The sequence below is a fragment of the Jaculus jaculus genome, chromosome 15 (assembly GCF_020740685.1).
Source record: "Jaculus jaculus isolate mJacJac1 chromosome 15, mJacJac1.mat.Y.cur, whole genome shotgun sequence".
Lineage (NCBI taxonomy): Eukaryota > Metazoa > Chordata > Mammalia > Rodentia > Dipodidae > Jaculus > Jaculus jaculus.
Genome location: NC_059116.1, coordinates 34,639,456 through 34,663,007, shown reverse-complemented (window position 1 = coordinate 34,663,007; position 23,552 = coordinate 34,639,456). Strand labels below are relative to the sequence as shown.

Genomic DNA, 23,552 nt, shown 5'->3' with positions numbered 1-23,552 from the left:
AGGGAAAAGATGATGAAATCAAAATAAAAGAGAGACGGATTGATAGGGGGAAAGGGTATGATGGAGAGTGGAGTTTCAAAGGGGAAAGCGGCAGGAGGGAGGGAATTACGGATTATTGTCTACAATTATGGAAGTTGTCAATTAAAAAAAAATAATCTTTCACTAAAATCAAAACGAGAACGACAATGCACACAAGAACTGGGCAATGCAATGGCTTGGCTAACCTGCTTGCAGGGATCAACTCCCCAACCCTCACATAAAGCAAGACATATCCATCATCCCCCTAAATGCCCAAGGCAGTGGAGGGGGAAGGTGGAGCCAGGGGAATTCCGAAGCTGGCCAGCTGCAGCAGTATATTCTTTTCCAGGCTGGGTCTCACTCCAGCCCAGGCTGGTCTGGAACTCACCGTGATCCTCTTGCCTCAGCCTCCTCAAGCATGGATCACCAAACCAGGCCACCACAGCCTAGTTGGAGGCCACCCTGGGGCTACAGTGAGTTTCAGGATAACTAAGTGCTAAAGTGAGATCCTGCCTGAGGGAAACAAAACAAAACAAGATAGACTCCAGCAGTCCAGAAACACTGTTGGTATATGAACTAAAACTTGCATCTACTAATAACAAATACATTCTACCTTACAATTAAATTCAGGTTCATGGTTCATATCTATGTATGATTTTTTTTTTTTCAAGGCAGGGTCTCAATGTAGCCCAGGCTGACTTGGAACTCACTCTGTATCCTAGGTTGGACTCCAATTTAAGGCAATCCTCTCAACTCAGCCTCTTAAGTGTTGGGACCAAAGGCGAGCACCACACCCAGCTTTATGTATAAACTTAATTTTTTTTTTAAATTTAAATTTTATTTATTTAAGATAGAGCGAGAGGAAGAGGCACAGAGAAATGGAAGGGACATTCAAGAGCATCCAGCCACTGCAAATGAATTCCAGATGCATGCAGCTGGCTTACGTGCATCCTGGAGAATCGAACCTGGTCCTAAGGTTTTGAAGGCAAGTGCCTTAACCACTAAGCCCTCTCTCCAGCCAATTTTAAAAAACATTTTCATTTAACCCCCCCCCAAAAAAAATGTTGGGTGTGGTGACACATGCCTTTAATCCTACCGCTTGGGAGAGAGAGGTAGGAGGATCTCTGTGAGTTTAAGGCCACCCTAAGACTACATGGTGAATTCCAGGCCAGCCTGGACTAGACTGAGACTCTTACCTCGAAAAACCAAAAAAGAAAGAAAATTACATATATTTAAATTTATTTGCAAGCAGAGATAGAGAAAAAAAAAAGAGAGAGAGAGAGAGAGAAAGATTGGGTAAGAATGGGTGCACCAGGGCCTATAACTGCTGCAAAAAAGTGGGTAGTGGGAAATCAAACTGCAGTCATGCCAGGCCTAATGGTGCACATGTTTAATCCCAGCATTTGGGAAGCACAGGATTATTGTGAGTAGTTCAAGGCCACCCTGAGAGGACATTGTAAATTCCAGGTCAGCATGGCTAGAGTGAAACTCTACCTTGAAAAGCCAAACTAAACCAAACCAAACTCTGGTCATTAGGCTTTGTAGACAAACACCTTAGCTGCTGAGCCATCTCTCCAGCCCCTGAACTTCATTTGGAGTGTGACAAAAATAACTGTTGCAGGTCCCACCAGGTTGGGTTGCTTAGTTCCATTTATGTCACTTTGTTCTGGGCTTAAACACAGGTTCCCCTGAGCCACACCCTTACCATGATTGTAACAGGGCTTTCTTCAAATCTAGCTTTTGAAGGCTGCTATGGTGGTGCAAGCTCATCATATCAGCACTCAGGAGGCTGAGGCAGGGGGATTGAAAATTCAAGGGCAAAGCCTAGTTTTGTGGCTCACACCTTTAATCTCAGCACTTACACTTAGAAGGATGGGGGAGGAGGATCACTGATTGAAGTCTGGACTACAGGGGGAGTGTCAGGTCAGCCTGTGCTAGAGTGAGACCCTAGCCCCCCCCCCAAAAAAAATCACAAAAGAAAAAAAATTTAATGTTTTTTTTTTTTTTTTTTGGTTTGTTTTGTTTTGTTTTGTTTTTTCATGGTAGGGTCTCACTGTAGCTCTGGCTGATCTAGAATTCACTCTGTAGTCTCAGGATGGCCTCAAATTTACAGCAATCCTCCTACCTCTGCGTCGCGAGTGCTGGGATTAAAGGCATGTGCCACCATGCCCGGCTGAATTTTTTGTTTTGTTTTGTTTTGTTTTTTTGAGTTAGGGTTTCACTCTAGCTCAGGCTGTCCTGGAATTCACTCTGTAGTCTCAGGGTGGCCTCAAACTCACGGCAATTCTCCTACCTCTGCCTCCTGAGTGCTAAAAAAATTTTTTAAGAAGTTCAGGTACAAGCCAGGCATGGTTGGTGCCTTTAATTCCAGCACTCAGGACGCAGAGGTAGGAGAATTGCCGTGAGTTTGAGGCCACCCTGAGACTACAGAGTGAATTCCAGGACAGCCTGAGCTAGAGTGAAACCCTAACTCAAAAAAAAAAAAAAAAAAAAGTTCAGGGGTTGGAGAAATGGCTTAGCAGTTAAGGCACTTGCTTGCAAAGCCAAAGGACTCAGGTTTGATTTCCCAGGACCCATGTAAGCCAGATGCACAAGGTGGCACATACATTGGAGTTCATTTGCAGCGTCTGGAGGCCCTGGAGTGCCCATTCTATCATTAAAAAAAGAAAGGAAGGAAAGAAGGAAGGGAGGGAGAGAGGGAGGAAGGAAGAAATATGTATATATATTTTAAGATTTGTTTTTTATTTATTAGAGACAGAGGGAGAGAAAGGCAGATAGAAGGGAAGAGAGAATGGGCCTGCCAGGGCCTCTCGTAGGGTGGTCTCACTCTAGTCCAGGCTGACCTGGAATTCACTATGTAGTCTCAGGGTGGCCTTGAACTCATGGTGATCCTCCTACCTCTGCCTCCCAAGTGCTGGGATTAAAGGCATGCCTCACCATATACAGCTGTTTTTTGGGTTTTCAAGGTGGAGTCTTGCTTTAGCCCAGGTTAACCTGGAGTTCACTATGTAGTCTCAGGGTGGCCTCAAACTCACAGAGATTCTCATGCCTCTGCCTCCCAAGTACTGAGATTAAAGGCATGTGTTACTACGCCCAGGGAACTGGGGAAATGGCTTAGCGGTTAAGGCATTTGCCTGAGCAGCCTAAGGACCTGGGTTTGATTCCCCAGCACCCATGTAAACCAGATGCACAAGGGGGGCCATGTGTCTGGAGCTTCTATTCAGTGGCTAGAGGCCCTGGCGTGTCCTTTCTTTCTCTCTATCTCTCTCATAAATAAATAAAATATTTTAAATATATATATTTTAGAAGCCGGCCGTGGTGGTGCATGCCATTAATCCCAGCACTCGGAAGGCAGAGGTAGGATTGCTGTGACTTTGAGGCCACCCTGAGACTACATAGTGAATTCCAGGTCAGCTTGAGCTAGAGTAAGACCATGCCTTGGAAAAACAATTTTTTTTTTAGGGCTGGAGGGATTGCTTAGCGGTTAAGGCGTTTGCCTGCAAAGCCAAAGGACTCAGGTTCAATTCCCCAGGACCCATGTTAGCCAGATGCACAAGGTAGCGCATGTATCTGGGGTTTGTTTGCAGTGGTTGGAGGCCCTGGCATGCCTATTCTCTCCCCCTCTGTCCCTCTTTCTGTCAAATAAATAAAAAATTAAATATTTTAAGGGGCTAGAGAGATGGCTTAATGGTTATGGCACTTGCCTGCAAAGACTAGGACCCAAGTTTGATTCCCCAGCACCCATGTAAAGCCAGATGCACAAAGTGGTGCATGGAGCTCATTTGTAGTGGCGGGAGAGCCTGGAAAACCCATTCTCTCTCTCTCTCTCCCTTCCTCTCTTTCTCTCTCTTATAAATAAACAAATAACTTATATATACATATATTTTTTTAATTTTATGTTTAATTTATTTTTTTCTTTTGTTTTTTTCCAGTAGGGTCTCACTCTAGCTCAGGCTGACCTGGAATTCACTCTGTAGTCTCAGGGTGGCCTCGAACTCTTGATGATCCTCCTACCTCTGCCTCCCTTTAATCCCAGCACTTGGGAGGCAGAGGTAGGAGGATCGCCATGAGTTCGAGGTCAGCCTGGGGTAGAGTGAGATGCTATCTCAGGGAGAAAAAAAAAAAAAGCCAGGTGACACCTTTGGTCCCAAAACTCAGGAGACTGAGGTAAGAAGATCACAGTGAATTCGAGGTCAGCCTGGGCTAGAGTGAGACCCTACCTTGAAAAAAAACACACATCAAGATTCTGTCACTCAGCATAAGAAAGTATATATTTCATGAGGGTCTCTGCTAATATTGGGAACAGAAATACAAGAAAGGACGAAGCGCATGGGGAGAAATTCTCCGGCTCCATTTACTGTCTCGTGTGTGTGTGTGTGTGTGTGTGTGTGTGTGTGTGTGTGTGTGTCACAGTTTTTAGGGTTAGTCACATAGGACCTCATTCTGTAGTCCAGGCTGGCCTCAAATTCACAGCAATTCTCTGGCCTCAGCCTACCAAAAGCTGGAGTGATAGATGGGGAACCACCATGCTAAACTTCAAAACTTTGTTTTAATTTTTTTTTATTTATTTGAGAGAGATAGAGAGAGAGAGAGAGAGAGAGAGAGAGAGAGAATGGGTACACCAAGGCCTCCAGCTGCTGCAAACACCTTATAAATCTGGCTAACCTGGGTCCTAGGGAATCAAATCTTTGACTTTGCAAGCAAGTGCCTTAACCACTAAACCACTAACCCACTAAACTATCTCTCTAGCCCTTTTTTTTGTTTGTTTTGTTTTGTTTGTTTCTTCAAGGTAGGATCTTACTCCTGCTCAGGCTGACCTGGAATTCACTATGTAGTCTCAGGATGGCCTCAAACTCACAGCGATCCTCCTACCTCTGCCTCCCAAGTGCTGGGATTAAAGGCATGTACTACCATAGCTGGCCCCTAATTTTTTAAATTTAAAATATTTTTTATCCTGAAGCCACGGTGTCTTGTGATTATTTAATAAGATGGTACTGTGTATATGTAAGTAGAAGAATAGATTAATGGGGAAAAGGCCTAAGTGAGGTGAAGGGAAGAGATTGAGTAATGGAAAGGTGGAGGGACGGCTAATCAAAATCTAAGAGGAAGGCTGGTGGTATCACCATACCTGATTTTAACCTATACTACAGAGCCATAGTAACAAAAACAGTGTGGTACTGGCACAAAAACAGACATGTAGATCAGTGGAACAGAATAGAGGACCCAGATATAAGTCAAGGTAGCTATAGCCACCTGATATGCGATAAAAATGCCAAAAATACTCATTGGAGAAAAGACAGCCTCTTCAGCAAATGGTGTTGGGAAAACTGGATATATATCTGCAGAAGGATGAAAATAGATTCTTCTCTCTCGCCATACACAAGAATTAAGTCCAAATGGATTAAAGACCTTAACATCAGACCTGAAACTCTGAAACTGCTAGAGGAAAAAGTAGGGGAAACCCTCCAACATATTGGTCTTGGCAAAGACTTTCTGAATACAACCCCAATTGCTCAGGCAATAAAACCACAGATTAATCACTGGGACCTCATGAAATTACAAAGATTTTGCACTGCAAAGGACACAGTGAAAAAAGCAAAGAGGCAACCTACAGAATGGGAAAAAATCTTCGCCAGCTATATATCTGATCGAGGATTAATATCTGGGATATACAAAGAACTCAAAAAGTTAAATAATAAGGAATCAAACAAGCCAATCAAAAAATGGGCTATGGAGCTAAATAGAGCATTCTCAAGGAAGAAATACAAATGGCATATAAGCATCTAAAAAAATGTTCTACATCACTAGTCATCAGGGAAATGCAGATTAAAACTACATTGAGATTCCATCTCACTCCTGTCAGATTGGCCACCATCTTGAAAACAAATGATCATAAATGTTGGCAGGGATGTGGAAAAAGAGGAACCCTTCTACACTGCTGGTGGGAATGCAATCTGGTCCAGCCATTGTGGAAATCAGTGTGGCGGTTCCTAAAACAGCTAAAGATTGACCTACCATATGACCCAGCTATAGCACTCCTAGGCATATATCCGAAGGAATCATCTCATTTCCTTAGAAGTACATGCTCAACCATGTTTATTGCTGCTCAATTTATAAGAGCTGGGAAATGGAACCAGCCTAGATGTCCCTCAACTGATGATAATAACTGGATAATGAAGATGTGGCACATTTATACAATGGAGTTCTACTCAGCGGTAAAGAAAAATGAAGTTATGAAATTTGCAGAAAAATGGATGGACCTGGAAAGGATTATACTAAGTGAGGTAACCCAGGCCCAGAAAGCCAAGCGCCACATGTTCTCTCTCATATGTGGATCCTACCTAGATGATTGGGCTTCTGCGTGAGAAGGAAAATACTTAGTAGCAGAGGCCAGTAAGTTAAAAAGGAGATATAAAGGGAAGAGAAAGGAAGGGAGGAGGGTACTTAATAGGTTGATATTGTATATATGTAAGTACAATGATTGAGATGGGGAGGTAATACGATGGAGAATGGAATTTCAAAGGGGAAAGTGTGGGGGGGGGAGGGAATTACCATGGAATATTTTTTTATAATCATGGAAAATGTTAATAAAAATTAAAAACTAGGGCTGGAGAGATGGCTTAGTGGTTAAGTGCTTGCCTGTGAAGCCTAAGGACCCCGGTTTCACGGCTCAATTCTCCAGGACCCACGTTAGCCAGATGCAGAAGGGGGCACACGCATCTGGAGTTCGGTTTGCAGTGGCTGGAGGCCCTGGCGCGCCCATTCTCTCTATCTGCCTCTTTCTCTCTCTCTCTCTCTGTCGCTCTCAAATAAGTAAAAATAAACAAAAAAAAATTTTTTTTAATTAAAAAATAAATAAATAAAAAGAAAAAAAAAAGAACAGACAATTCTCATCTCTCAACAGATTCACATCAGCAAACATTAAGCAACTCACTGCCCTCAAGGAGACCCAACGCTAACGGAGGAGCTAAGACAAACCAACAAGTCACTGTGGTACAATGCAGAGCAAGTTGATGAGTGCTCGGAGAGTTTCCAAGCTCCATGGAAACCTGACAAAGAGACTACATACTTCCTGCAGGGGCAAGGGGAGCAAGATGGCAATTATGGGAATGCTTTTGGGCTGGGTATAAACAAAATGATCACAAATTAAGATTTATTTACTCGCCAGGCTGAAGTAATAAAACTATGTTTAATAAGAAAAAAAAATCTAAGAGGATATAAATAAATCATATGGAAGCCTACCTTTTTGGACAATGGAACACTCAGGAGCCATAGATTGTTAATAGAAAATTTTCAGTGCCAGGGACGGGATACCTTCCAGTGAGTTGTTGGCCAGGGAGGTCCCTGATGCTCCCAAAACATTACAGGCCATTGCCGAGGTCCTCGGTTTACCACCAGGAATAGATGGTAAGACCCTATTGCCGAAGACCCTACATACTTGGACTGCAAGTCCACTGAGAAATCCTGCTGGAGCTGAGCTCCTCCATGTAGACCAGCTGACAGAAAGCTGGAAAAAGCCACACCGCATGCAACTCAATGGGAGAGAGAGAAATCACCAGTGAAGATACTCAACAGTGGACAATGCAAACCTTATATTTGGACAAACAGGCCAAATGAACCAACAGGTGCAATAGTGACATGTCTGTCATGGTAGAAACCAGATGCCCTCTAATTGGGCTGGAGTCCTGCTCCATGGGAGGGAATACATCCCTGATACTGAAAATCTACAAAGGTAGTCATGAGCCCTAGGGGTGTAACATCTGCTACTGTCTGGCTAAATGTATATACTATGCTCATCAAACTGCCCAGTAAGCATTTCTCTTAACGTTCATACCCATATATTAATGCTACTTTCACTTTTTTATTAGAGAACTTTCTCTTTTCAGATGGTAGTGAACTTGGGATCACTCAGAAGCCACATGGTGCTGAGAAGAAGTGACAGAGGAGTGCTCAGCACTTCAATATCTTTATCACAACTTCCAAGGCTCAGAGTCTAACACGGAAGAGGTGGCGGAAAGAATATAAGAGCCAAAGGAAAGGTAGGACTCCTTACAACGTGCTCCCCCCAGACACAAAATGGCCTGGATATCCATGACCTCACAGTGCCTAACACTACCTACACAAGACCATCATAATAGGAGGAAAAGATGATGACATCAAAATAAAAAAGAGACTGGTTGAGAAAGGAAGCAGATATAATAGAGAGTGGAGTTTCAAAAGGGAAGGTGGGGGAGGGAGGAAATTACCATGGGATATTGTTTACAATCATGGAAGTTGTTAGTTATAAAAAATTTAAAAATTAAAAAGTTTTTTTTTGTTGGGCATGGTGATGCACACCTTTTCCCAGCACTTAGGAGGCGGAAGTAAAAAGGATCATGATCAGTTCCAGGCCACCATGAGACTCCATAGTGAATTCCAGGTCAGTCTGGGCTAGAGTGAGACCCTGCCTCAAAAAACTAAAAAATAAATGTAAATATAAATGTTATTTTGTTGTTGTTATTATTGTTTTTATTTTTTTGGTTTTTTGAGATAAGGTCTCACTGTAGCCCAGGCTGACCTGAAATTCACTATGGAGCCTCAGGGTGGCCTCAAACTCATAGCAATCCTCCTACCTCTGCCTCCCAAGGGCTGGGATTAAAGGCATGCACCACCTCACCCGGCTTTAAGTGTTATTTTTGTTTATTTATTTGAGAGCGAGAAAGAGGCAGAGAATGAGAGAAAGAGAATGGGCATGCCAGGACTTCCAGCTGCTGCAAACAAACTCCAGATACACATGCCACTTTGTGCATCTGCCTTACATGGGACCTGGGTCTTTTGGCTTTATAGGTAAGTACCTTAACCACTAAGCAATCTCTCCAGCTCCTAACTTTTTGTTTGTTTGTTTGTTTATTTCTTCAAGGTAGGGTCTTGCTCTAGCTCAGGCTGACCTGGAATTCACTATGGAGCTTGTGGCGATCCTCCTACCTTTGCCTCCGAGTGCTGAGATTAAAGGTGTACACCACCATGCCTAGCTACATTTTTTCTTTGTATGTTGCCCTAGCTAGCCTTGAACTTGTGATCCTTCTGCCTCAGCCTCCCAATGAGTGTCATTGCTGAGTGAATGCTTGTGTTATTCAAGGAGATCCAGGTCCACCCAGTCTCATGGCAACCTCAAAGATGGCCACCTTTGTGGCTGTGTAGGCCTTTACCATTCTTGGACACACCTGTGGATTTTATCTTTTTGTTTATTTATTTATTTGGTTTTTCTAGGTAAGGTCTCACTGTAGCTCAGGCTGATCTAGAATTCACTATGGAGTCTCAGGGTAGCCTCAAACTCATGGTGATCCTCCTACCTCTGCCTCCCAAGTGCTGGGATTAAAGGCATGCACCACCACACCCAGCTATTTTGTTTTATTTTATTTTGTTTTGTTTTGTTTTATTTCATTTTATTATTTTATTTTATTTTTTATTTTATTCTATTTTTGAGGTAGGATCTCACTCTAGCACAAGGTGACCTGGAATTCACTCTGTATTCTAAGGGTGGCCTTGAATTCACTGCGATCCTCCTACCTCTGCTTCCCAAGTGCTAGGATTAAAGGTATGCGTCACCATGCCCGGCTCTATCTTTTTGTTGTTGTTGTTGTTTGTTTGTTTGTTTTTTTTCAGGATGAACAATTTATTTATTTATTTATAAGACAGAGAGAGAGAGGACTAGAGAGATGGCCTAGTGGGATTAAGGTGCTTGCCTGCGAAGCCTAAGGACTCAAGTGCCTTTCCCCAGGACCCACATTAGCCAGATGCACAAGATGGCCCATGCATCTGGAGGCCCTGGTACACCCATTTCTCTATCTCTCTCTCTTTCATTTTTATTTATTTGAGAGAGAAAGAAAGAAAGTGGCAGAGAGAGAGAGAGAGAGAGAGAGAGAGAGAGGATGGCCACACCAAGGCCTCTAGCTGCTGCCAACAAACACCAGATGCTTTTGCATCTGGATTTACCTGGGTAATGGGGTATTCGAACCTGGACAGGCAGACTTTGAAAGCAGGTGCTTTTATTAGTCTTTTTAAAAAAATATATTTCATTTATTTATTTATTTGAGACAGAAAAAGATGAGAGAGAGAGAATAGGCATGTCAGAGCCTCCAGCCACGGCAAACAAGCTCCAGACACATGCACCCCCTTGTGCATCTGGCTTATGTGGGTCCTGGAGAATCGAACCAGGATCCCTTGGCTTTGCAGGCAAAGGCCTTAACTGCTAAACCATCTCTCCAGCCCTGGAAGCAAGTGCTTTTAATCTGAACTATCTCAGCACCTAGAATGCATGATTTTTAAAAAATTTATTTGCAAGCCGAGAGAAAGACAGGAGAAAATGGGCATGCCAGAGCCTCTTGCCACTGCAAAGAAACTCCAGATGCTTGTGCCACTTTGTGTATTTGACTTTATATGGGTACTGGGGAATCAAACCCGAGACATTAAACTTTGCAGGCAAGTGTTTTATGGGCTGAGCCGTCACTCCAGTCATTCATTCATTTATTTATTTAGTTATTTTTGAGGTAAGGTCTCACTCTAGCCCAGGTTGACCTGGAATTCACTATGTAATCTCAGGGTGGCCTTGAACTCACTGCAGTCCTCCTACCTAGGCCTCCAGGGAGCTGGGATTAAAGGAGTACACCAACACATATGATCTTTAATATACTAAACTGTCATTCTACCATTGACTACACTCCCAGACTTCACTGTGGGTTCTAAGCTGTCATTCTAATTCTGACCACGCCCCCAGCCCTCACTGTGAGTTTCAATATTTTTTGGAAAAAAATTTTATTTTTATTTATTTATTTATTTATTTTTATTTATTTTATTTTATTTTTTTGGTTTTTCAAGGTATGGTCTCACTCTGGTCCAGGCTGACCTGGAATTAACTATGTAGTCTCAGGGTGGCCTCAAACTCACAGAGATTCTCCCTACCTCAGCTTCCCAGGTGCTGGGATTAAAGGCCACCATGCCCGGCTATTTACTTTATTTGACAGAAAGAAAGAGAGAGGGAGGGAGGGAGAGAGACCGGTTAGGGCCTACAACCACTGCAAATGAACTCCAGACACATATGCCACCTTGTGCATCTGGCTAACATGGGTCCTGGGGAATTGAACTTGGTCCTTTGGCTTCGTAGGCAAACACCTTAACTGTTAAACCATCCCTCTAGTCCATCAATATTTTTTTTAAATATTTTATTTATTTATTTGAGAACGACAGACAGAGAAAGAGACAGAAAGAGAATAGACACACCAGGGCCTCTAGCCACTGCAAATGAACTCCAGATGCATGCAACCCCTTGTGCATCTGGCTTACATGGGTCCTGGGGAATCTAACTGGGGTCCTTAGGCTTTGCAGACAAACGCCTTAAACTGCTAAGCCATTTCCCCAGCCCTAAAATATTTTTTTAAGTATTTATTTCAGAGAGAGAGAAAGAGGCGGATATAAAGAGAGAATGGGCACACCAGGGCCTCCAGCCATTGCAAACGAAGTTCACGCATGTGCTACCTTGTTCACCAGGCTCATGCGGGTACTGGGGATTAGAACCTGGGTCCTTAGGCTTCGCAGGTAAATGCCTTAACTGCTAAAGAATCCTTCCAGCCCCTCTAAAATATTAAAAAATAAAAAGGTTGGGGAGAGTTTGAGTTGCCGCTGCCAGGCCAAGCAAGACACCAACGGCAGGGACTTGGCCTCAGTTCCCCACCCACGGCTGCTGCTTTGTGATAAAACGCAGGGCCTCAAATCCTGCCCACAGCCTGGCGACAAAGCTATGACAACAGGATACAGGCCAGACAAGGTGGACTGAAAACTGAGTGAACTCAGACCAGGATGAGTGGATTTTCCACCTTATACTATTTATTCTTTTTTTAAGTGCAAAACCATTTATTTTATGGAAAAGGTATTTGTTTGTGAAATTTAGAGAGATTTAATTAACTTAAGAGAAGGAAGCCGGGCATGGTGGTGCACACCTTTAATCCCAGCACTTGGGAAACAGAGGTATGAGGATCATTGTGTGTTCAAGGCCAGCCTGGAACTATATAGTGAATTCTAGGTCAGGCTGGGCTAGAATAAGACCTTTACCTCAAAAAAAAAAAAAAAAGTGTATCTGACTAATGTGGGTCCTGGGGAATCGAACCTGGGTCCTTTGGCTTTGCAGGCAAACACCTTATCCTTTAAGCCATCCCTCCAGCCCGTTTTCCTTTTTTTTAAAAAAACAAAAACAAAAACTTTTTATTGACAGCTTCCGTAACTATAGACAATAAACCATAATAACTCTCCCAGTCAATCCCCCTCTTTTTTTTTTTTTTTTTTTTTTTGGTTTTTCGAGGTAGGGTTTCACTCTAGCCCAGCCCAGGCTGACCTGGAATTCACTATGTAGTCTCAGGGTGGCCTCGAACTCATGGCAATCCTCCTACCTCTGCCTCAGACCCAGCTCCCCCTCTTTCTCTTTTGTATTTATTCATTTGACAGAGAAAGAGGGAGAGAGAGAGAGAATGAGCGCACCAGGGCCTCCAGCCACTGCAAACGAACTCCAGATGCATGGCTTACGTGTGTACTGGGGAATCGAGCCTCGAACCAAGGTCCTTAGGCAAGCACTTAACCACTAAGCCATCTCTCCAGCCCCTAAAAAAGTATTTTTATTTATTATTAATTTATGAGCAGAGAGAGAGAGAGATACTGAGAGTGCTAGGACCTCCTGCCTGGGCAAATGAACTTTAGACTCATGTGCCACTTTGCACTTAGCTTTACATGGGTACCAGGGAATCAAACCCTGGCTGGAAAGCTTTGCAAGCAAGCACCTTAACTGCTGAGACATCTCTCTAGCCTTTTTTTCTTTCTCAAGGTAGGGTCTTACTCTAGCCCAGGCTGACCTGGAACTCACTCTATAGTCCCAATCTCAAACTCACAGCAATCTTCCTACCTCTGCCTCCAGAGTGCTGGGATTAAACGTGTGTGCTGTCATGCCCGGTATGCCTGGGTTTTCTACCAGTGCATCCACCTGGGTCACCCACATTTCCATATGGAGCCCCAATATACTCACTGGTTTACTAGCTGGTTGAATGGAATTATTTGTTTGTCCTTGTCCTCCAACTCAGGGGTGAATATATTAATGTCCCCAACACCTGGCTTCCCAGCATGGGACGTTTTGTCACCTCTGCTTATAGGATCCTCAGAGTCCTGCCAAGGATCCTTGCTGAGAACATAGGAAGAGCTTGGTGTCCATTAAGGGGCCATCATAGTTATTGGTGCGGAGACCTGGGGGTGTCCCAGGAGAGGGGCTTCTTGCAGCTGTGTGGAGGAGGGGACAGGGCACCCCTGGGAAGAAACTGGGGGTAAAAAGCACTTTTCCCAGGGGTTACCACCTGCTGGATTCTGCCCTCGGATGCTTTGGGGACATGTTTGGCTGTCCTGATGGGGAAGCTTCTGACCTGGAGTAGACACTGCTCAGCACCCTGCAGCCCAGGAGCCAGGGACACTGCTCAGGACCCTGCAGGGCCTGGGACAGGATGCCACAGCGAGAAACCTGGTCCTGTGTCACAGCATCTGGGAGGAGATCCTGACCCAACACAGATAAAGACTGGTGCTATGTCCACAGCATCCAGGGGACACGCCCTGATACAATCAGTTGGCAGAAAGGACACCCTCACTTGGCACAGGTATGTGTCTGCATGGAACGGCCTGGCTGAGAGGAGGTGGGTCTTGGGTGCCATGCGTGTCGGGCTTGAAGTGTAGGGCAGATTCATGAAGCTCATGGCTGAGGGTGACAGCAGGTGGGTGAGAAGCCTCAGTTTCCCCCTCTGTAAAGTGGAGTTGCCAGTTGCACCCGTGGGAGGACTCAAATTATGGTCATGATTCTTTTGATTGTGGTTTTCTTTCTTTTGTTCTTTCTTTCTTTCATTCTTTCTTCCTTTCTTTCTTTCCTTCTTCCTTCCTTTCTTTATTGCTTTTCTTTGGTTTGTTTTTGATTTTTCTTTTTTTTTAATGTTAAATAAAAGGTTTATTTGTAAATATAATTTGTTATAATAGTGGTGAAGCTCAACATGGAGAATAAATGTCAAAGTCATACACTTAACAATTTTTTAGTAATCTTTTTTTGGAGCATGCTGTTTTTGATTTTTCAAGGTAGGGTCTCACTCTAGCCCAGACTGACCTGGAATTCACTCTGTAGTCCCAGGCTGGCCTGGAACTCACAGTGATCTTCCTACCTCTGCCTCCTGAGTGCTGAGATTAAAGAAGTATGCGGACTGGAGAGATGGCTTAGTAGTTAAGGGTTTTGCCTGCAAAGCCAAAGTACCCAGGTTCCATTCTCCAGGACCCACATAAGCCAGATGCACAAGGGGCACATGTCTGGAGTGCATTTGCAGTGGCTAGAGGCCCTGGCATGCCCATTCTCTCTCTGTCTGTCTCTCTTCTCTCTTGCTCTGCTTGCAAATAAATAAATAAGAATAGGCTGAGCATGGTGGCTCATGCCTTTAATCTCAGCATTCGGGAGGCAGAGGTAGGAGTATCGCCATGAGTTCGAGGCCACCCTGAGACTACATAGTGAATTCCAGGTCAGCCTGGACCAGAGTGAGACCCTACTTTGAAAAACCAAAATAATAATAATTTTTCAGTTTGCCACCATGTCTGGCTTTTTTTCAAATTATTTTTTATTTTTTTATTATTTTGGTTTTTCAAGGTAGGGTTTCACTCTAGCCCAGGCTGAACTGGAACTCACTCTGTACTCTCAGGGTGGCCTCGAACTCTTGGCAATCCTCCTACCTCTGCCTCCCGAGTGCTGGGATTAAAGACATTTGCCACCATGCCCAGCTTTGGCTTTTTTTTTTTAAATATATATATGAACTACATTAAAAAAATGATTTTTGTTTTTGTTTTTTCGAGGTAGAGTCTCACTTTAGCTCAGGCTAACCTGGAATCCACTGTGTAGTCTCAGGGTGGCCTCAAACTCACTGTGATCCTCCTACCTCTACCTCTCAAGTGCTGGGATTAAAGGTGTGTGCCACCATGCCTGGTTTAAGATTTATTTTTTATTTATAAGAGAAAGAGAGAGAGGATGAATGGGTGCTCCAGGGCCTCTAGCCACTGCAAAAGAACTCCAGATGCATGTGCCACCATGTGCATCTGGCTTACATGGGACCTGGAGAATCAAGCTTGGATCCTTAGTATTCACAGTCAAGTGCCTTAACCTCTAAGCTATCTCTCCAGCCCTGGATCTTATTTTTAATAGTTTTATTTATTTACTTGACTGAAAGAGAAAGGGAGAGAGTGTGGCCATTGCAAATGAACTCCAGACACATATGCCACTTTGTGTGTCCAGCTTTACGTGGGTACTGGGAAATAGAATCCAGGCCATCAGGCTTTTCTAGCATCTTTAACCATTGAGCCATGTCTCCATCCCCAACCTCAAACTCCTGATCCTCCTGCCTCCATCTCCTAGTGCAAGGATGACAGGTGTGTGCTGTCATACCTGATTTATGCAGTGCTGGGATTTGAACTTTTTTGGGGTTAGGGTTGAGATAGTATCTAACTCTAGCCCAGACCTAAAATTCACTGTGTGTTTTGGTTAGAGAACCTTCTCTTTTCAGATGGCAGTGACCTTGGGATGACTCAGAAGGCACCATGGAGCTGAGAAGTGTCAGGAGTGCTCAGCACTGAAATATCTCAACAATCACAACTTCCGTGGCTCAGGGTCCATTGCAGAAGAGGTGGTGGAAAGAATGTAAGAGCCAAAGGAAGGGTAAGACTCCTTACAACGTGCTCCTCCAGACACAAAATGGCCTGGATATCCATGACCTCACAGTACCTGACACTACCTACACAAGACCATCATAAGAGGAAGAAAGTCCATGACATCAAAATAAAAGAGAGACTGATTGTGGGGGGGATATGATGGAAAGTGGGGTTTCAAAAGGGAGGGAATTGCCATGGGGTATTGTTTACAATTATGGAAGCTGTCAATAAAAAAAATTAAAAGAAAGAAAAAAGAAAAACAAATAAAAATAATAACAATAATTCACTGTGGTCTCAGTCTGACCTCAGAGCGATCCTTCTATCTCTGCCTCCTGAATGCTGAGATTAAAAATGTGCATCACAATGCCAGGCAATCAGTGCTGGGATTTGAATTTATTAGGTAGGCCCTGTACCCTCTGAGCCACATACCTATCTCAGGCTGGCCTAGAACTCATAGTGATTTTCCTGCCTCAACCTCCAGAGGGCAGGAATGACAAGCATACCCCATCATCTGGAGGTAGAACCCAGACAAGGTCCAATTCCTGCCAGTGTCTGTGGGCAGGATGCCATGTGCAGTGCTGGCCACAGGGGGGCAAGAGAGCACTGTTGCTCTGGTTCAGGTGATTGACAGGTCCGGAATACAGTTTGGGCTGGAGAGATGGCTCAGCCTTTAAGGCACTTGCCTGCAGAGCCTAAAGGCCCTGGTTCAATTCCCTAGTACCCACATAAAACCAGATGCACAAAGTGGAACATGCATCTGGAGTTCGTTTGCAGCGAACAGGAGGCCCTGGCATGTCTATTATTTCTAAATAAACAGTGGAGGTCAGGCATTATGCGCGTGCCTTTAATCCCAGCACTCTGAGACTACATAGTGAATTCCAGGTCAGCCTGGGCTAGAGTGAAACCCTACCTCAAAAAATAAATAAATAAATAAATAAATAAATAAAAGAGAGGGCTGGAGAAATGGCTTAGCAATTAAGGGGCTTGCCTGTGAAGCTTAAGGACCCATGTTCCACTCCTTAGATCCCACATAAGCCAGACGCACAAGGTGAAGCATATGCAAAGTTGTACATGCGCACAAGGTGGCACACGTGTCTGAGGTTCCATTACAGTGGCTGGAGGCCCTGGCGTGCCACTTTTCCCTCTCTCTCCCTCTCTCTCCCTTGCCCTCGCCGTCACTCTCTCATTTAAAAAAGAAGAAGAAAAAAGGCCACCTGGGAGTGGTAGCACATGTCTTTAATCCCAGCACTTGGGAGGCAGAGGTAGGAAGACCACTGAGTTCGAGGCCAACCTGAGACTACATAGTGAATTCCAGGTCAGCCTGGGCTAGAGGAAGACCCTACCTCAAACAGAACAACAACAAAAGGGAGGGCAGTCTGTTGGGCTCGCCTCAAAAAAAAAAAAAAAAAAAAAAAAAAGATGAAAGATAAAAGAGGGGGCTAGAGAGATGGCTTAGCGGTTAAGCGCTTGCCTGTGAAGCCTAAGGACCCCGGTTCGAGGCTCAGTTCCCCAGGCCCCACGTTAGCCAGATGTACAAGGGGGCACACGCATCTGGAGTTCGTTTGCAGAGGCTGGAAGCCCTGGTGCGCCCATTCTCTCTCTCTCCCTCCATCTGTCTTTCTCTCTATGTCTGTCACTCTCAAATAAATAAATAAAAAATGAACAAAAAAAATTTTTTTTAAAAAAGATAAAAGAGGGCTGGAAGCATGGCCAGTGGTAGCGTGACAGCCTAGAACCCACAGTGAGGGGCCGGGGGTGATCAGTGGTAGGGTACCCAGCTTTCAATCCACTAGAGTACTATAAAGAATTTAAAAAAAAAAGAATAACTCCCCCCCCCCCAAAAAAGTCAGTCTTGGTGCTGCATACCTTTAATTCCAGCACTTGGGAGGCAGAGGTAGGAGGATTGCCATGAGTTCGAGGCCACCGTGAGACTACGTAGTGAATTCGAGGTCACCCTGAGCTAGAGTGAAACCCTATCACAAAACAAACAAACAAACAACAGCAACAACAACAACAAAAAGAATAACCAAAAACAAAAAAATACAGAGACCATAACCATGAAGGACACTTCAGATTTGAACCCTGGCCAGTGGGTGCCACACACAGTTAGTTCCACAGGGCTGGCTGGTCACATGATCTGAGCCTGCATCCAAGAGATTTTTTGTTTGTTTGTTTTAGCCCAGGCTGACCTGGAATTCACTAGTCTCAAATTAGTCTTGAACTCACAGCGATCCACCTGCCTCCTGAGGGCTACGATTAAAGGCGTGTGCCACCACACACAACTCATCCAGCCCTTTTTCAAAAAAATATTTTTTAATTTTTTTTTTTATTTATTTGAGAGAGACAGAGAGGGACAGAAAGAGGCAAATAGAGAGAGGGGGAGAGAATGGGCACGCCAGGGCCTCCAGCCACTGCAAACGAACTCCAGACACATGAGCCCCCTTGTGCATCTGGCTAACGTGGGTCCTGGGGAGTCGAGCCTCGAACCGGGGTCCTTAGGCTTCACAGGCAAGCGCTTAACCGCTAAGCTATCTCTCCAGCCCTTTTTCACATATTTTAAATTTTTATTTGCAAGCAGAAAGATAGAGAGAGAGAGAGAGAGAATGGGCACGGTAGGGCCTCTAGCCACAAATGAACTCTAGATGCATGCACCACTTTGTGCATCTGGCTTTATGCGGGTACTGGGGAATTGAAACTAAGTTGTTAGGATTTGCAGGCAAGAGCCTTAAGTGCATTTCTCCATCCCCCTTAATAAATATTTGCTGGAACAAGACCTTAGACTCAGAGTAGCCCATGCAACCCCAGTGACTCTTGTTCAGTGCTTGAGGGGGCTGTGGCTAAGGTAGGAGTGGGTCATCTCTGAGCTAGCTCCTAGCTCCCTCCTGCCTTGTGCCAGTGTTGGGGGTGGGTGCCAGTGACCTCCTGCAGGCACATCCCTATGGCTCCTGGCTATCTCTGATTGGTCCCCCCAGCTGTCCACTGACCACCTGTCACTGTCTGTCTCTGGCCACTCTCTGATACTCCATCCTGTTTTCCAGTCCTAACTCGGAGATTGTAGGGTAAGAGGGGCTGGGGGGAGACCTGGGCAGAAGTGTGGGACTTTGATACCTCAGGATGGGTGTTTCTGAGGACCACAGGGGTCCGCAGTTCCTGTGGCCACCACCGACACCCCACTAGGGGCCTGCATGTCCCATCTTCCCCGCTCTTGTGCCCCTCCCCCTCTAGCCCTGTGTGGCTTCAGAGGTCTCCTGGATAGTCCTTCTGTCTGAGGACTGGGGTGCACCAATTCTGGAAAGTGAAGGTAGAGGAGGCCCCCAAAAGCCAGGCTCTGGGTCTTCAAGCTCTGTTCTATTTTCATCTCTTATATGGGAGCAGGAGTGCGCAAGAGAAGGCAAGATCTTCACCTGATCAAAACACTTCTAGGGTCTTCTTCCTGTCTTCAATTGTCATAGCGAAGACCCAGCAGGCTTTGGCTACTGGCGTTTGAGCCCCTAGAATCCTGGGGTTACATGGGAGAATTCTTGGGGGAATGTGTCCCCTTGGGAACAAAGGCCTGGGAGGGGCTGTGCCCGCCAGACTGACTTGTCCTGCTGGCCTCGGACACTAGATAAAAATAGTTTATGAACTCAGAGAACTTGATCTGGCCCTACTGTGCAGGATTCTGGTGTGGACTCTGACTCGTTATTGCTCTGTGACTTTTGGTGGGCTCAAGGCACTGAGCCCCAGTAGATTCCACAGATGCACACAAGCGGCCTGGAGTGGCTGACCTAAGGGGAGGTGATCACTCACAGGAGAGTTCAGAGGCAGAGAGGGGGATAAGATATAGAAGTGGGGGGAAAGTGTCAGTAAAGGCCACACCCCCTTTCCATCCATCCTCTTTCAGCCTGACTATAGACCCCTGCTGTTCTGGTCTCCATGACAACCAGAGCCTTGGAGGACCTAGATGGGGGCCTGGGCAGCTGCTTGCCCAGCGATGACCTCTCACTGCTGGAGGAGCCTTGCCCAGGCCGGCGGCCAGAGAACAAGGCACGAGGTAGCCTGATCATTCTGTCCCATGCAGCCTGTCTGCTCCCCTTCAAGAGACTGGAGCTTGTGGACTGGATCAAACTGGGTTAAACACTCCCACTCCCTGTGCCTGGCCCCTGGTTCCCATTTCTCCCATTTCCAGGGTCTGTTCTGGAAATCCCAGAACACAATGGCCATAGCTACACAGATCTGGGTTTGAATCCCAGGTCCCCCTCCCCATGGAAGTACTGTGAGGGCATGGGAAATGGAAATCTTGGCTACCTGTTGCCCAGCAAAGTGGGGGTGGAGGGTTGGGTGGAACTGGTGTCCCAATGGTTTGATGCTTCCTATGTTCCCACAACAGGGACACCCAGGATGGTGGAGTCCAGCAGCTGGCCCCTCGTGAGTAGCTGGGTCCCTCTGGTCAGTGATAGGCTGTATGTTTGTGTCTCCTGCAGCCTGTCTGTGTAGCAAGAGGGTATCCTCCAACTCCTCATCTCCTCTTGAGATGACAAGCAGGCCCTGTTCTTGAGGGTTTTGTTGTTGATACATTTATTTATTTATTTGAGAGAGGGAAGGGGCAGATGCATAGAGCACATAAGTGCTGGGATTAAAGGCGTGCACCACCATGCCTGGCTCTGTTGTTTATTGGACAGAGAGAGAGAGAGCATGAATACACCAGGGCCTCTAGCCACTAAAAATGAACTCCAGATGCATGTGCCATCTTGTTCATCTGGATTTACATGGATACTGGGGAATAGAACCTGGGTCCTTAGGTTTCACAGGCAAGCACTTTAACTCCTAAGTCATCTCTCCTGTCCTGTGGTGGATGTTTTGTTTTTCGAGGTAGTGTCTCACTCTAGTCCAGGCTGACCTGAAATTCACTATGCAGTCTCAGGGTGGCCTTGAACTCATGGCAATCCTCCTACCTCTGCCTCCCAAATTCTGGGATTAAAGGTGTGCACTACCGCGACCTTTTTTTTTTTTTTTTTTTTTGAGGTAAGGTCTCTAGGCTGACCTGAACTTACTCTATAGCCCAGGCTGGCCTTGAACTCACAGGGATCCTCCTATCTCAGCCTCCTGAGTGCTGGGATTAAAGGTGTGCACCACCATGCCTGGCTTATTGCTTTTACTTTTTGGAGACCGTCTCACTATGGAGCCCCAGGTTGGTCTCAAACTCCATCTGTGGTCCAGGCTGGCTTTGAATTTAGAGCCATTCTCTGCCTCCGCCTCCTGAGTGCTGCGATGGCTGGCCTGTGCATGGTTTATACATTTCTGGGGATGGAACACAGGACTTCGTGCATGCTAGCCATATCCCCAGAGCACAGCGCAGGCTGGCCTCCAACTCTCCACAATCCTCCTGCCTCAACCTCCTGAGAACTGGGATTACAAGAGCGCATCACGACCAGCTATGCTATAGCTCACGGAGATGTCTCCTGATCCCACAGGACTCAGTGACAGCTGCTGCAGCAGATGCTAGACCCAGTAAGATGGAAAAGGATCCTGTAGCCAAAGGGGCCCCAGGACCAGGCAAGGAGAAGCTGAAAGCTGGAGCGAGTGAGTTTGAAGCAGGCGTGGGAGGGTGGGGGACTCTGGGAGGATAGGGTAGAGCGTGGATCTGAGTGGCCCCAGGTGTGATTGGCATGGGCTGATAGCCTCAGCTCAGCTCATGGTGACTTATACCAGTGAAGGCGGCATGAACAGTGACAACACTATCTGGGCGCCGCTCCTAGCACCCTACCCTTGCCGGGTCTGCGCTGTTTGCATGGCAGTGAATGAATGTGCGGTCCACACTTGCCCGCAGGTCCCCGGAGCGCCCCGGTGCGCAAGAAGTCTCAGGCCATGCCTCCCATGCAGCCGCCACCACCTCCGCCCCAGGCTCTGAACGAGGACCTGCCCTGGGGAGACGTGACCCTTAATAAGTGCCTGGTGCTGGCCTCTCTGGTGGCGCTGCTGGGCTCTGCTTTTCAACTGTGCCGCGGTGAGTCCCCCCCCTCCCCCATATCCCAACCCCCCCCCAGCCCCGGCCCAATAATCACGCATGCGCAAAGGATGGGAGCTGGGCAGGTTCTGTCCAAAGGGGTAGGTCTTGGGGGCCTCCAATCATGGCCAGGTCTGCTCAGTCCACTGACCCTTGAGAGGCCCTGTCTTCTTTTAATCTCTGTGCGCAAACCGTCACTTCCCCACTCCGTGAGCAGGCTTGGGCGTGTGGCCCCGCCAGGGTCCGGCTTTTTTTTTTTTTTTTCTGACCCGGAATCACTATGTAGTCTCAGGGTGGCCTCGAACTCGCGGCGATCCTTCTACCTCTGCCTCCCGAGTGCTGGGATTAAAGACATGCGCCACTACGCCCGGCTCAGGGTCCGGCCCTTTAGGAAACGATCTCATGTAGTCCAAGTTAGATTCGAACCTACTGTGATCCTCCAGCCTCCTGGAGATGAGCTACCACGCCCGGCGTTGGAGACAAGAGTTTCACCCTGTGACCCAAAGTGGTCTTTAACTCTTGGCAATCCCCCTGCCTCAGCCACCCTGCGTGCTGGGGTGACAGGCCTACACTGCACCCTGGGCATCCTTGGGAATCAGCCTTTGAAAACCACCGTCAGCGGCCCTCAGAGAAACAATAACCACTCCTTTCAGGGCATCAAAAAGGGAGGTCCCAGGGAAGGGGATGTCCCGATCCTCTGAGGGACCCCAAGCGAATCCCCCTGTCTCAGGAAAGGGGAGCTCTAGGGACTGAAGGGGGCAGAGGAGGTGGCATGTACCCAGGCTCAGTTTGACCCACCTTTCCACCCTGTCCTCCAGACGTGGTGGCTGGGGAGGCACCCGTCTCTGCCCCTGCCCCTCAGCCGTGGGTCCCACCCAAGAGGCCAGTATCGCCCCCGGTAAGCTTTTTCTTTCAGTCACTTCTGGCAGTGGGCTGTGTAGAGTGGAAGGCTGGGCCGATGGGGAGGTGGGTGCTGATCCCAGAATCCCACCCCGTTGTCACTCTGCAGACTAAGCCGGTGGGCTTGGCGCCCCCACCAGGGCCACCTGTGCCCCCAGCCAAGACAGAGGACAGACCTGAGCCTCCCCAGACGTCAGCAACAGAAAACTTGCCGGAGGCAGCAGAGGAGAAGTCTCCCCCAAAGGGTTCTGGAGAGGAGGAGACTGTGCCTCGAGGGGACCGAGGTTCTCCGGAGAGGCCGCGGAAGAAAGAGAAGCTGAGAAAAGAGAGGTCACGGAAGGAGGAGAAGCCGAGAAAGGAGAGGCCATGGGCCACCAAGGAGCCCCGGGAGGCCCTGCCCCGCTCCCCGCGCTCGGAGGCACGCGAAGGGAGGCATCGGCCGGGTGCGCGGGACCCCGAGCACAGGAAGCACCAAGTCTGGGCCTCCCCTGGGCGCCGCGACGAGGATGCCTGGCCTCCTGGGCGACGGAAGCACCGCGGAGTCAAAGGACGCGACTAACCCCGGCTTCTGGCAGGTGGATCCCTGATCGCGCCTTCAAGGCCTGTGGCTCCAGCAAAATAAAGGGATAGCTGCAGCCGCTGTGTTATCGTCTGGTCCTTCTGTACCACAAGGTCAAAATGATAGGGTGGATGGAGAGCTTGCAGCGAGCCACTCACTGGTCGGGCTCCCGGGAAGCCTCCACAAACACCCATGCACCCACCCACGGACAGCCAAACTGGGTGTTTTGTTGTTTTTCATATTATTTCTTTATTTGTAAGCAGAGAGGGGGGGGGATGAGAATGGGTTCAGTAGGGCCCCGAACCCCTGCAAAAGAACTCCAGATGCATGCGCCACTTTGTGCATCTGGCA

The 23,552-nt window shown here is 46.9% G+C and overlaps 1 protein-coding gene across 1 annotated transcript; it reads left to right on the top strand.

Annotated features, from left to right (window-relative positions):
• The first annotated feature begins 19,671 nt into the window (after window positions 1-19,671).
• Window positions 19,672-23,201, top strand: Jsrp1 (junctional sarcoplasmic reticulum protein 1). The gene is made up of 6 exons (XM_012947983.2): window positions 19,672-19,789; window positions 20,126-20,163; window positions 21,210-21,318; window positions 21,566-21,742; window positions 22,561-22,640; window positions 22,752-23,201. Exons 1-6 carry the CDS (start codon window positions 19,672-19,674, stop codon window positions 23,199-23,201), a joined length of 972 nt encoding a protein of 323 aa, XP_012803437.2.
• Window positions 23,202-23,552: the final 351 nt, after the last annotated feature.